This window comes from Papio anubis, chromosome 7 (genome assembly GCF_008728515.1).
Source record: "Papio anubis isolate 15944 chromosome 7, Panubis1.0, whole genome shotgun sequence".
Classification (NCBI taxonomy): domain Eukaryota; kingdom Metazoa; phylum Chordata; class Mammalia; order Primates; family Cercopithecidae; genus Papio; species Papio anubis.
Genome location: NC_044982.1, coordinates 7050622 through 7062970, shown reverse-complemented (window position 1 = coordinate 7062970; position 12349 = coordinate 7050622). Strand labels below are relative to the sequence as shown.

Sequence of the window (12349 nt, the reverse complement as noted above, 5' to 3'; positions counted from 1 at the left end):
GGCTAACACGGCAAAACCCCATCTCTATTAAAAATACAAAAAATTAGCCGGGTGTGGTGGTGGGCGCCTGTAGAGCCAGCTACTTGGGAGGCTGAGGCAGGAGAGTGACGTGAACCCAGGAGGCGGAGCTTGCAGTGAGCTGAGATCACGCCACTGCACTCCAGCCTGGGCGACAGAGCAAGACTCTGTCTCAAAAACAAAAAAAAAAGAATAAACTAATATTACTTAAAAAAAAAAAAAAACTTTTTTTATTTTTTGCTGGGCATGGTGGCACACACCTGTAGTCCCATTTACTTGGGAGGCTGAGGTAGGAGAATTGCTTAAGCCTGGGAGGCAGAGGTTGCAGTGAGCCGAGATCACGCTACTGCACTCCAGCCAGGACGACAGAGCAAGACTCCACCTCAGGGGAAAAAAAAACCACTTTTTTTTTAGAGCAGTTTTATGTTCACAGCAAAAGTGAGTGGAAAGTACAGAGATTTCCCATATACCCCCCACCCCACACATGCACAGCTTCCCCCATTTGCAGCATCCCCCCCCACCAAAGTGGTACATTTGCTACAACTGATGAGCCTGCATTGACACATCACCCAGAGTCCAAACTTTACATTAGGGTTCATTCTCAGTGTTGTACATTCTGTGGGTTTGGACATATGTATAGTAACATGTAGCCACCATTATAGTATCATATAGTTTATTTTCATAGCCTTAAAATTTTTCTGTGCTCCACCTGTTTGTCGCCTTCTCCCCGCTAACCCCTGGCAACCACTGAAATTTTTACTGTCTCTATAGTTTCGCCATTTCCAGAATATCATCGAATTGGAATCATATAGGATGTAGCGTTTTCAGATTAGTCTCTTTCACTTAGTGGTATGCATTTAGATAGTAGTATCCATTAGATATATTTTCATCAAATTATCACACACATAACTCCCTCCCCTTCTGAGCTGTAAGATGCATGAGAGCAAAGACTGTCGTTTTGTTTGATGCCTCATACAGTGGCAGGACAGAGTAGGCGTTCAGCAAGTACTTATGGAATAAATGTCAAACTAATGTTCTGAGGAAATGTCTAAATCACAGTTAAAGCAAAGCTAAAGCCAAGAAGTTCAGCACCATTCATGGTGTTGTTTTTCCTAACTAGCTTGTATTGTCTCACAATAGTTATCTTTGTCTTTGCTGAGCATTATGTATGTATATACAGAATGTATAGTCATTCTCCTCATTGCTTTGAGGAGTTAACAAGGGCCCAGAACACTTTTATATATATTGTGGTTGTGATTCACACTAGTATCTTCTAAGTATTGCCAATGTGGGTAACTCTTTTGAACTTAATTATAAATCCATTAATCTATTTATAAACATTTGAACCTATTAGGAACTCATAATAACTGCAACCAAAAATGCAGTTTTATGGAAATAATTTCACCATCAGATAATGTTTTCAGTGCGCGTGGGTATTTGATTTTTACTGAGTAATGGCCCTGTGTCCTGATGTGATAAGTCTGATTGTAGGAACATGCCGTGTTCAGTCACCCCCCTGTCACAGGGGCAGGTGAACCTTGTGGCTGGCAAGCTGTGCTTAAGGATAAGGCATCACACAGATCTGGGACCACGGCAGGGCGCAGACTCGTGGCAGCTGCTGGTTTGTGCTATCCCACGGTGCCTTGGGATAAAGTAAAGCCCCTTTTACTTTCAGCTTTTACCCACTATACCATGAAGTCAGGAAACCAGTCCCCTGGTCCAGGAACACTGAGATAGAAGTTCTGCAGCTCTTGTGCCCCAGAAAATGAGAAAAGAAGGGTCACCATACCAATTAGATCTGAATGGGGGAGGGGGCTTTACAACCTGCCCCCTGCCTCTCTATCTCGCGCAGTCTTACTGGTGGGAGTCGGGGCCAAAGGAAAACACCTGGAGCTGGGAGCAGTGAAGACATTGTGGAACATGTTTTCCTCGGCAGAGAGGAGCGCAGTTCTTTTGTGGGGGCAGTATAAGTATTTAGGAAAAATAAGATCATGAGTCCCATGAAATTTTTTTTTTGCCTTAATTAGCTTTATTTTAGTCGTGTGGCTTTTCTCTGTAATGTTAATTATTGTTTCAGCCTTTGTTGGGCACTAGACATGAGGCACAAGGCAGAACAGACATGGTCTCTGCTCTCATGGACTCTGCAGTTGAGTGGCAGGATAAATTTTAATCAAATGAGTATATAACTATTCGATTATGAGTTGTGGTGTATGGTATAAAAGATCGTTTAAGGTGCTATGATAGCATTACATCCAGGGACCCAGGCAACTCCCCTGGATAAATAGGGGCTGAGGGAAAGCTTTCCTGAGGAATGATGTTTACTCAGAGGCCTAAAATGACCCTGTTAATTGAATATTTGGAAGACAGAGGGAAGGCAGGCCTTGGGCTATCCTGTAACAGTACATGGGCTATAGCCTGCAAGCCAATTGATACACTTGGTAAAAAGAATTGTTTCTAAATTTAGAGGAAATGTTGAAGCTTCTGGGAAGCAAGTGGTGACAATGACAAAGAAAAAAATTTTTTCTTTTTTTTTTTTTTGACACGGAGTCTCACTCTTGTTACTCAGGCTGGAGTACAGTGGCACAATCTCAGCTCACTGCAGCCTCTGCCTCCCAGGCTCAAGCGATTCTCCTGCCTCAGCTTCCCAAGTAGCTGGGGCTACGGGTGCCTTCCACTACGATTGGCTAATTTTTATATTTTTGGTAGAGATGGGGTTTCACCATGTTGGCCAGGCTGGTCTTGAACTCCTGACCTCAAGTGATCTGCCTGCCTCTGCCTCCCAAAGTGCTGGGATTACAGGCATGAGCCACCATGTCCGGCCCAATTTTTTTTTTTTAACACTGTGTGAAAGTTTCTAAGATTTTAAAAAACTTTCATGAGAAAATGCTTGGGAAACTAGGGTTGAAAAACCGTAGTCTTGCCATGTAATTTGGAATAATAATTATTGAATCATCTCTGTATCCTATGAAATAATACCATGCTTCTAAATGAAAGCCAGTGACCTATGGGTCTCTGCACCTGTTGATGAGATTTACAGTCCTCTACAATGCCCTTTCTTTGATGCCAACCAAGGAATTCTCTCAAATTGTCCTCCCCGCACACAGTGTCTTGGTTGTAGTGTATGTTGTCTTTAAGCAGTAGGTGCAGTCCGGCTGTGCAGGAGCTGAGTTCAAGACATTAGTCAGAGAGTATCATCAGAGGACATTCCATTAACAATAGCAACAGTAAAATGTTCAAGGATAAACCTTGTGGAAACCTCGTTAGTGGAGTGGGGAGGACTTTAAAACAACTAAAGGACTGAAAAGATATTAATAAATTTTTGGAAGGAAAATTCAATATGGTTAAAAATCTCCATTCTCCCTAATTATTCTGTAAATCCACTGAGTTCCCAATGAGAATATTAATAGCATGTATGTTTTCTGGAATGATACTAAGTAAAATGGTACTAAAATTTGAGTGAAGGGGACATGCAGAATCAAGAAACGGTTTATAAAAAAGGAGTAATACTTGAGCTATTGTATCCCACCCACATCCCTTTGATCCTGGTCCAGGAGTAGGCAGACATAGCAGTGAACAGAAAAGATAGTGTGTATAGGCAGACATACGCACACAGTTTAGGAGGTGATTTAGGTAGCATTTTAAATAAAATTGGAAATGATCATTTATTCAGTAAGTGATGTTGGGACAGTTTATTTCAAATAAATGAAAGATGTAAACACAAAATTGATTTGTCCCCATTCACACATAATACACTATATGTGTACATGAGTATATATACACACACATACACACACACTGGTACAGCTTATCTGTCTGAGTTTTCATGAGGCTGGCTATCATAAACTCTTGCTTAAAATATTTTCAATGAAAATTCCTAAAAGATTGCGTTTTTTAAATTTAAGGTCTTGAAAGAAATTACAGTTTAGTCAAATTATCAGTAACGTAAAGATCTGTTTTGTAAAGGGAGACTCATGTGTATTGAAAATAATAATATATTTAAGTATCTTTTTGTTTTCAGTATTTTTTTTACATTAACCCTCTGCTTTGTCTGCCTGTTTGGGATCTTTTCAGAATTTATCAGTGTCTCTGAGCATGTTAAAAGTCTGAGTGGGAGAGAAAGGAATGAAAAACAGTTGCTACAATATAACTTGAAGAGAGAATAAATAGACAGGAAAGCTCACTTTTGTAATGCTGCTTGAGACCTGCAATTGTAATTACTATCCTAACATTTGTGATTGATTTTTAGGAGGAAGTAATGGTTCTGGAAAGAATCTTACTGCAGACCATCAAGTTTGATTTACAGGTAGAACATCCATACCAGTTCCTACTCAAATATGCAAAGCAACTCAAAGGTAAGAAGAAAGTTTTCAGAAGAACTTTTTCATTTTGAAATCAAGTCTTTATAATTTGATTATAAAGACTCAAATTATGCTTCTCAAAAGAGGAAAACAAAGTTTGATGTGTAAAATACCAAGGACGTGGCTTGCTCAGTCAATTCAGTATGGCAGCTGTTAATGCTGTTTCCTTTTATGTATAAACGGGCTCTGTCATCCAGTTGCCAAGTGATACGAGAGGCAGGAAAATGAGTCAGAATTTTTTAAACGGACTAATAAACTTAGCCTTGGAGCCAGGTTTTCCATACATGGTGGTTCAGCGTAGGTCGTGAGGAGGAAGAAGGGATAGGACGTGGACCCACATCGTTCATCCTTGTTTCCCAGGCAAAAGCTCTTTGCTGTGTATTTGAGTAGTGCTGAACACTTGGTAGGTTTTCAATAAATACTTGCTGCTGCCTGTGAACTTTTTTTCCTATTGCTATTAATTTACCTTTTTGTCTCCATTTCTAGGTGATAAAAACAAAATTCAAAAGTTGGTTCAAATGGCATGGACATTTGTAAATGACAGGTATACATATTCAAATGTTGATTAATTATAGTGTTTTAAAATAGGCAAAGACTTTATGGGCCATTTCATCTAAACCCCTCATTTTATGTCAGAAGAAATTGACTTGCCCTGGCTTGAGGAGTCAGTTAATGGCAAAGCTGTGGCTGGCGTCTAGGTCATCTGCTTCCCAGCAGAGGGTTTCCTTCTGCTCGCCGTGGCATGGTGGCGTGAGGTGCTGACCTTTTATCACCAGTCTGAAACATAAGTCCAAAACAGTACACTGGAGAATTTTGAAAACTCAATACTTAGAGCCCATTTGGTTCTGCAAAAATATACTTCCTGGTATCATTTTAGAACCTTGACATTCTTTTGAGAGGCCAGGGATCTAATGAAGGACCATGGTGGGAAACAGAATGCCTGTGAATGGAGTTGCTGCCAGCCCCATCCCACCTCAGTCAGTGAAGTTCTCTCACATTTGACTTCCCCCATAAGATTTCATTTGAAGAAACAGCTGAGTGGCTAGGATATTAACAGTTTGAATAACATAAGTCATTTTCATTGATGTAGCGATTTTTGGATGTGCTAGAATTCTTCTGATTCTTTAAGGAATAGATAAATTATTAACTGTGGTTAAAGTAACTTAGTTGGGTACCCTTAGAAGAGTAAAGAGTTTTTTTTATTTATAGTACTTTAATTAAATTTAGGGGAGAATAAGCAAATTAATGGTTAGTTATGGCATCTCCATGTGCTGGTTTGATCATAAATGTTAGATCATATAATCTAACCTTTTTTTTTTCTTGTTGAACTAGTCTCTGCACCACCTTGTCACTGCAGTGGGAACCCGAGATCATAGCAGTAGCAGTGATGTATCTTGCAGGACGTTTGTGCAAATTTGAAATACAAGAATGGACCTCCAAACCCATGTACAGGAGATGGTGGGAGCAGTTTGTTCAAGATGTCCCAGTTGACGTTTTGGAAGGTACCAGGCATGCTAAGCTTTCTTGTGAGGATGTTCCTTGTTGAGATTATTCTTCCATGTGTACCCTGAGTCCCAAGAATGGATTTTCCCAAATAGACATATGTGAGCAATATTTCAGAAGCATCGTTAATTAAATTATCTAATAGTTTCCACTTTGTCCAAACACATACTTCTGATGAACTGAAAACACACACCACTATTGCACACAACAAAGATGGGTTGAGTTGTAAATGTGATTCATGCTTAGGTCCTTGTAGGGGTATCCTAACTGATTCTTTATCCAGGTAAAATTTTATTTAAAGTGCCAATTTGTGTAAAATGTGATTGTTGGCTATCATTTAGACATCTGCCACCAAATCCTGGATCTTTACTCACAAGGAAAACAACAGATGCCTCATCACACCCCCCATCAGCTGCAACAGCCCCCATCTCTTCAGCCTACACCACAAGTGCCGCAAGTACAGCAGTCACAGCCGTCTCAAAGCTCCGAACCATCCCAGCCCCAGCAGAAGGACCCCCAGCAACCAGCCCAGCAGCAGCAGCCAGCCCAACAGCCCAAGAAACCCTCTCCGCAGCCCAGTTCTCCCCGACAGGTTAAGCGAGCCGTGGTGAGTGGGCCGAAGCAGGCCCTGGGTAGAGCGGGCTTTCCAGGTGGCAGCCACACTTGAGCACTGTTCCCATTTCTAAGTGAGCACAGGGAACACTGGAAGCAGGGAGCGTTCACCGAAACTCGCAGTCCAACTGCTTGTTGGTGGGGAGCCTAAAAACGAAGGTGCTCCAAGGACAGGCTGCCTCAGAACCAGGAGGGGACTGTCTGCCCGGCTCCAGCCCTGCTGCCTGTTTCATCCCTGCCAGGGTTCTGAAGCCTGACAGGGTGTTGTTGCTGTGTCCTAGCAGTGTTGTTGTGCATGCTGCTTCTACGCAGCTGACTGACCCCAAACAGTGGACTCTTTCCTGCTCCCAAGTGGTCCTGAAACTTAGTGTTTACTCAGAACTCACCATTCAGGAAAGCTAGTCATTCTATCTTATTTGGTAAATGGAAAGAGGAAGGGAGCAGACATGATGATCTGGTAGGTGCCGTGGTTTGCCCTCAGAGTTCAGGCCAGGAATAATTTTTGTCTGAGGCTGTTCAGAGTGACTGCTGTCTCTGATTCCGATGGTAGCTGGATAAGGCATTTTTTCTCATCATACTCGGGATCCCAGCTAACAATTGTATATTTTCTTTTGTAACAGGTTGTTTCTCCCAAAGAAGAGAACAAAGCAGCAGGTAATTTCCTGTTCTGATGTTTTGGTTTTTAGCTTTATGTGTTTATATGCAAAACTTTAAATTCTTAGCCAACATTGTTTCTTTTCAGATCTAAATTGGCCTTAAATCTTAACTTTAGAGCTCATCTAAAACTTCCATCAGCATTGTCTTTCTGTTCATCACATGATCATAGATTTTAAAATTGTGCTCTTACGAAGCTATCAATACAGAAAACATTACTGGCAATAAAAATGTACTCAGTAACATATATAAAATATAATTAGGGGTGTAGGAGAACTGTTGCTGCAATTTTAGTTTTACAGATGAGTTACCCCCATCACAGCAGCAAGAGTCCTCTCCCAAGCACCAAGCCACAGCAGATGGGGTGGGCAGTGGGGGCAGGTGTGCTGCCCAGACTGCCCCGACCTGGCCCAGCCCAGCTGCCCATGCAGGCAAGGCCTCTTTTAAACACACTTGGGTTGAGGGGGTGTCACATGTCTAGAACCCAAAGTTAGTTCACGTCTATATTGGAAATAAACAGAAGGAGCGAGCAAAATTGGAACAATTACAGAACAGAAAGTTAGAAATGTTTTGTCACAGGATCAGTCCACCTGTCATACTGAACTCTTTGAAGGCATAGACCCCATTGACTCATTTGTCCTTCTTTGTTACTTGGTTCTTAGTTCCAGTAGTTCCTGATTCTTAGAACCATGTTCTTGGTTCTTTTTTTTTTTTTTTTTTTTTTTTGAGACAGAGTCTCGCTCTGCTGCAGTGGCCGGGTCTCAGCTCACTGCAAGCTCCGCCTCCCGGGTTCACGCCATTCTCCTGCCTCAGCCTCCCGAGTAGCTGGGACTACAGGCGCTGCCACCTCGCCCGGCTATGTTCTCAGTTCTTAGTTCCATTTATTAAACTGCTGTGAAATCTTACAGTTATGATAGAGCTACTTTTTTTTTTTTTTTTCTTTTTTTCAGTATATTTGAGGGAATAATGAGTTCAGTACAGGTGAATTTTTTTTTTTTTTTTGAGACAGAATTTTGCTCTTATTGCCCAGGCTGGAGTGCAGTGGTGCAATCTCAGCTCACCGCAACCTCCACCTCCTGGGTTCAGGTGATTCTCCTGCCTCAGCCTCCCAAGTAACTGGGATTGCAGGCATGCACCATCAGGCCCGGCTAATTTTGTATTTTTAGTAGAGACAGGGTTTCTCCATGTTGGTCTCGAACTCTCGACCTCAGGTGACCTGCCCACCTCGGCCTCCCAAAGTGCTGGGATTACAGGCGTGAGCCTACAGGTGAATTTTTTAATTAGCTTCATATTGACCAACATTAAACGTGAGACACAAGAATGGGCTGCGCTCCATGCCACATGAAATGCAGTTGAGTTGAGTTGACGTGCAGGTCTGTCAGAGTCGGGAAACAAGCTACATGCAACCTTGAAGGAAGAGTTGCGTTTGAGCAGCGGGCGCGGACGGGTGGATGGAGCAGTAAGGTGGAAGGTTCTGATATGGTCTAAAACGTGGGTTAGGACCAGATCACAGAGTTTACCTGGAGGACTATGAGTTTGGCAGAGGCAAGGGAAGCCATTGGAGATTTAGCAGGGGAATGGCTTCGTCTAAATTCATTTGAGAACGAGTGCCCTGGCAGCAGTAAATGGGGCAAGTGGTTGGGAATGGGGAGAATCTTGCTGGCACCCATGGGAAACATGGTGAAACATGGTGGCCTCGGCATGCTGGCTGCGGGGCACAAAGGACAGGTCCAGGGGAAACTTTATAGAGGAACTCAGCTGTGCGATGCCATGCCGGAGACCACTGGCTGCAGAGGGCTACAAGCACTGAGAATGTGGCTGGGTCAAAATTCTGAAGCACTGACAGTACAAAATACACAGAGATTTCCAAGAAAGGAGAACATAAGACATCTCATTAGTAAAGCTTTATATTGGTTACATGTTGAAATAAAATTTCCAATCTATTGGGTTAAACAAATTTTGATCCTTTTTCCTTTTATTTCCAGAGTCTTGCTCTGTTACCCAGGCTGGAGTGCTCCTTTTACTTGTTCAAGTGGCTTCTGGCACACTTGTAATCCCAGCACTTTGGGAGGCCAGAGCATGATTTGAGCCCAGGAGTTCCAGGCCAGACTGGGCCACGTAGGGAGACCCCATCACTACACAAAATTTAAAAATCAGCTGGGCATGGTGGTGCCACACCTATGGTCCCAGCTATGGGAGGCTGAGACAGCAGGATCACTTGAGCCTGATTGGTTGAAGCTGCAGTAACCATGATTACACTACTACACTCCAGCCTGAGTGACAGAGCGAGACCCTGTCTCAAAAAATAAAGTGGCACCTGGAAAGTTTAAAAGTATAGATATGTGGTTCTCAGTTATATTGCTGTTGGACAGCCCTGATGTAGACAGCCTTAGCTATTAACAGCTGTGGAAAAAGGCAGGAGGTGGGTACTTGAGGTGAGAGTAATACCATTTACAGGATACAGAGGGAAAAGGTGGAGTGTGAGGTGCTGATTGCTGGGTCTAGGGATGGGTCATGGTTTTGGTGGCAAGAGGGACACTAGAAATGTAGGTTTGTAGTTGTCCACTCAGGGGCTTTGGACTCTGAGGAAGAGGGTGAAGAGAGGAGGTCCCTGGACCTTGAATTGAGCCTGTATTTGAGATGGAGGAAATCCAGAGAAAGAGGCCAATGATGGCAGAGGAGACTCAGGTCTGAGTGGTGTACAAGCCAGAAGAAAGTACATTTCAGGAAGAAAAAGCCTCAACATGCAAACAGAAAAATAGGGTTCTTTTTCAGTTGCAATGTGCACGCTGCCTTCTTAAACAGAAGAGATTGGACTTCCCTTGGGCTGCCTTGGAGACCTAGTGCTGTCATTGTGGATTCTGGCTACGTGCCACTGCCTGACCCGGAAGGGTGGGCTGTTTCCTCCACCTCAAGGGGTCCCAACTGCTGGGCTTTTATGAGCGGCACATTCTTCTGCCATCAGCGTGTCAGCCTCCAGAGCTCTACTGACTCCAGTTAATGTGCTGCTTCTGACGTGCTGCCAACTGGAAGTCAGTATTTGGGAGAGAGAAAATAACCTATGTCTAAGAATGAAAAGATAGACCCTCTTGTGAACCCTCAGGGGACTCAGTGACATGATGTTGCTCCTCTGGACCTTTCTTTGTGTCCTCTGTACCAGGGAGGACTCCAGACAGGTCATACGTGCTCATGAAGACGTTGCTCTGCTGGTCTCACATGGTTGGAAGGACTTGTGTGAAGTGGTCAGCAAGGAAACTTAGGTAGACGTGGAAAATGGGCTGCCTGTGGGAAGCTCACAGGTCTTTTGGAGGGAGGTGATATTTCATTTGTTAACAGGATTCAGGCATAATGGTTTAGCTGAAACCTTCCTCAAGTTCCCTTAAAGCCTTGGTCATCTCTGTTGTTTTTCTCCAGAGAAATCTCTGCCAGTACATTTTTCGTATTACATGTTTATTCATGTGAAGAAGTATGAGTGGTTTTCTAATCTGCTTTTTCTTCGTAGAACCACCACCACCTAAAATTCCCAAAATTGAGACCACTCACCCACCGTTGCCTCCAGCCCACCCACCTCCAGGTAAGCATCTGCCGAAGCAGCTTGGCCAGCTGTGCACATCGCCGCTGAATAGTGGATGCAGCAGGTCCTGGGAGCTTAGAAAAGGAAGACTGTGGGGCCCAGATTGACAGCGTCAGCCACGGGCAGGAATCTTTGCAAAACTGTTCTCGGGCCGGGCGCAATGGCTCGTGTCTTTGATCCCAGCCCTTTGGGAGGCTAAGGCAGGGGAATCACCTGACCCCAGGAGTTCGAGGTCAGCCTGGGCAACGAAGTGAGACCCTGTCCAAAAAAATTAGCCAGGTGTAGTAGCACACGCCTGTAGTCCCAACTATCATTTGAGCCCTGGGCAGTCAAGTGAGCTGTGATTGCACCGCTGCACTGCAGCCTGGGTGAAAGGGAGGCCCTGTCTCAAAAACAAGTTCTCATTTTGACCAGGTATTTTGAGAATGTTGTAAATTGTTAAGTATATCTGAATATTCTCTGACCTCTCACATCCAGAAATGCTAAACTACACATTGTATTAGAATCAGTTTTAGGAAAGAAAGCCAAACCCTGCCAACTGAACGTTTATGCAGATGGAGGCAGGGTTACTGTGGCTGCCAGGCTCTGGCCGTCCCCACACCTGCTTCCTGTTGGTGGTGTGTCATCTTATGCATTTTGAAGAACAAGCAATTGTACAGAGTAAATGAAAGAGTGAAAAGTTCTCAACAGGTACATGGTAAGCTGGAAAGCCTCTCTGATACCACTGGAAATAGAAAAGCTGTAAAGTAGATGGCATTCTTTACCTGTGGCACCATTTCAGAAGGTGACACACTAGAGAAGGCCTGAGTGACCTGTGTTTTCTTTCCGAAAGATGGTTAATACTCCGGAGGCTTCCGAGCCTCTGTCCGCAGCTCCTCCAGCCTGCTGCACTCACTGTTGGTTGGTGCATGTGGCTCACACTGGGGCTCACAGCACCGTGTGCCCGTAGCAGATGTGCCACAGATTACATTTCTGTTTTTACTCAATCATGATAGTGTTTGTGCTTTGGGAGAACAGAGGCGTCATTTTCCACTTTGGGCCAAATCCCAAAACCCCCGATTCAATATGAACTTTACTTAAAAAAATGCTTGCGGCTGCTCATGAAGCATTTAAGGAGCACCTCCTCACCAAGTACAGTTCCCCTGGTCCAAGCCTGGGGCTGTGCCTTCACTGAGGAGACGGATGGTTCACCTGGGGAGCCCGGGGCGGCCAGAGGGGTGCTGCTGCCTCCAGGGCACTGAGTAGCTGCTGTGGAGGCCTCAGAGCTCTGCTCCCTCCCCCATTACAGACAGCCAGGAGTAGGCCTGGAACTTGAGTGGGACCTGGGAACCAGATACACTGCCAGGAGGCCATGGCTGAAGAGAGCAGGGCCTGGGAGGCGCAGTAAAACTGGGCCACGAGGAAGGGAGGGAAGCATGCTTCCTGGGAGGCCCTAGACCATGGGAAGAGGTGTTCAGGTCAGCAGTGATGTTTAGGGAGCGGTTTGGTGGCAGTGTATGGCACTTGGTCAGGAGCAAGTGTGCAGAGGGAATGGGGTGCCGAGGATAGACCCCCACTTGCTGTTCCAGCTCAGGCACAGAGCACAAGGGCGGGTGCACTGGTGACTTGAAGATTCAGGCTGCAGGGTCGA

General features: G+C 44.3%; 1 protein-coding gene across 2 annotated transcripts in view; it reads left to right on the top strand.

The window, feature by feature from the left end:
- The window catches only part of CCNK (cyclin K), a 30462-nt gene that overhangs the window by 15359 nt on the left and 2754 nt on the right, over window positions 1-12349 (top strand). For both annotated transcript variants that reach the window (XM_021941550.2, XM_021941551.1), the window contains exons 5-10: window positions 4265-4370; window positions 4863-4920; window positions 5709-5878; window positions 6221-6486; window positions 7112-7145; window positions 10648-10719. In XM_021941550.2, the coding sequence (XP_021797242.1) occupies window positions 4265-4370; window positions 4863-4920; window positions 5709-5878; window positions 6221-6486; window positions 7112-7145; window positions 10648-10719 (706 nt within the window). The remainder of the gene's footprint in view (window positions 1-4264; window positions 4371-4862; window positions 4921-5708; window positions 5879-6220; window positions 6487-7111; window positions 7146-10647; window positions 10720-12349) is intronic.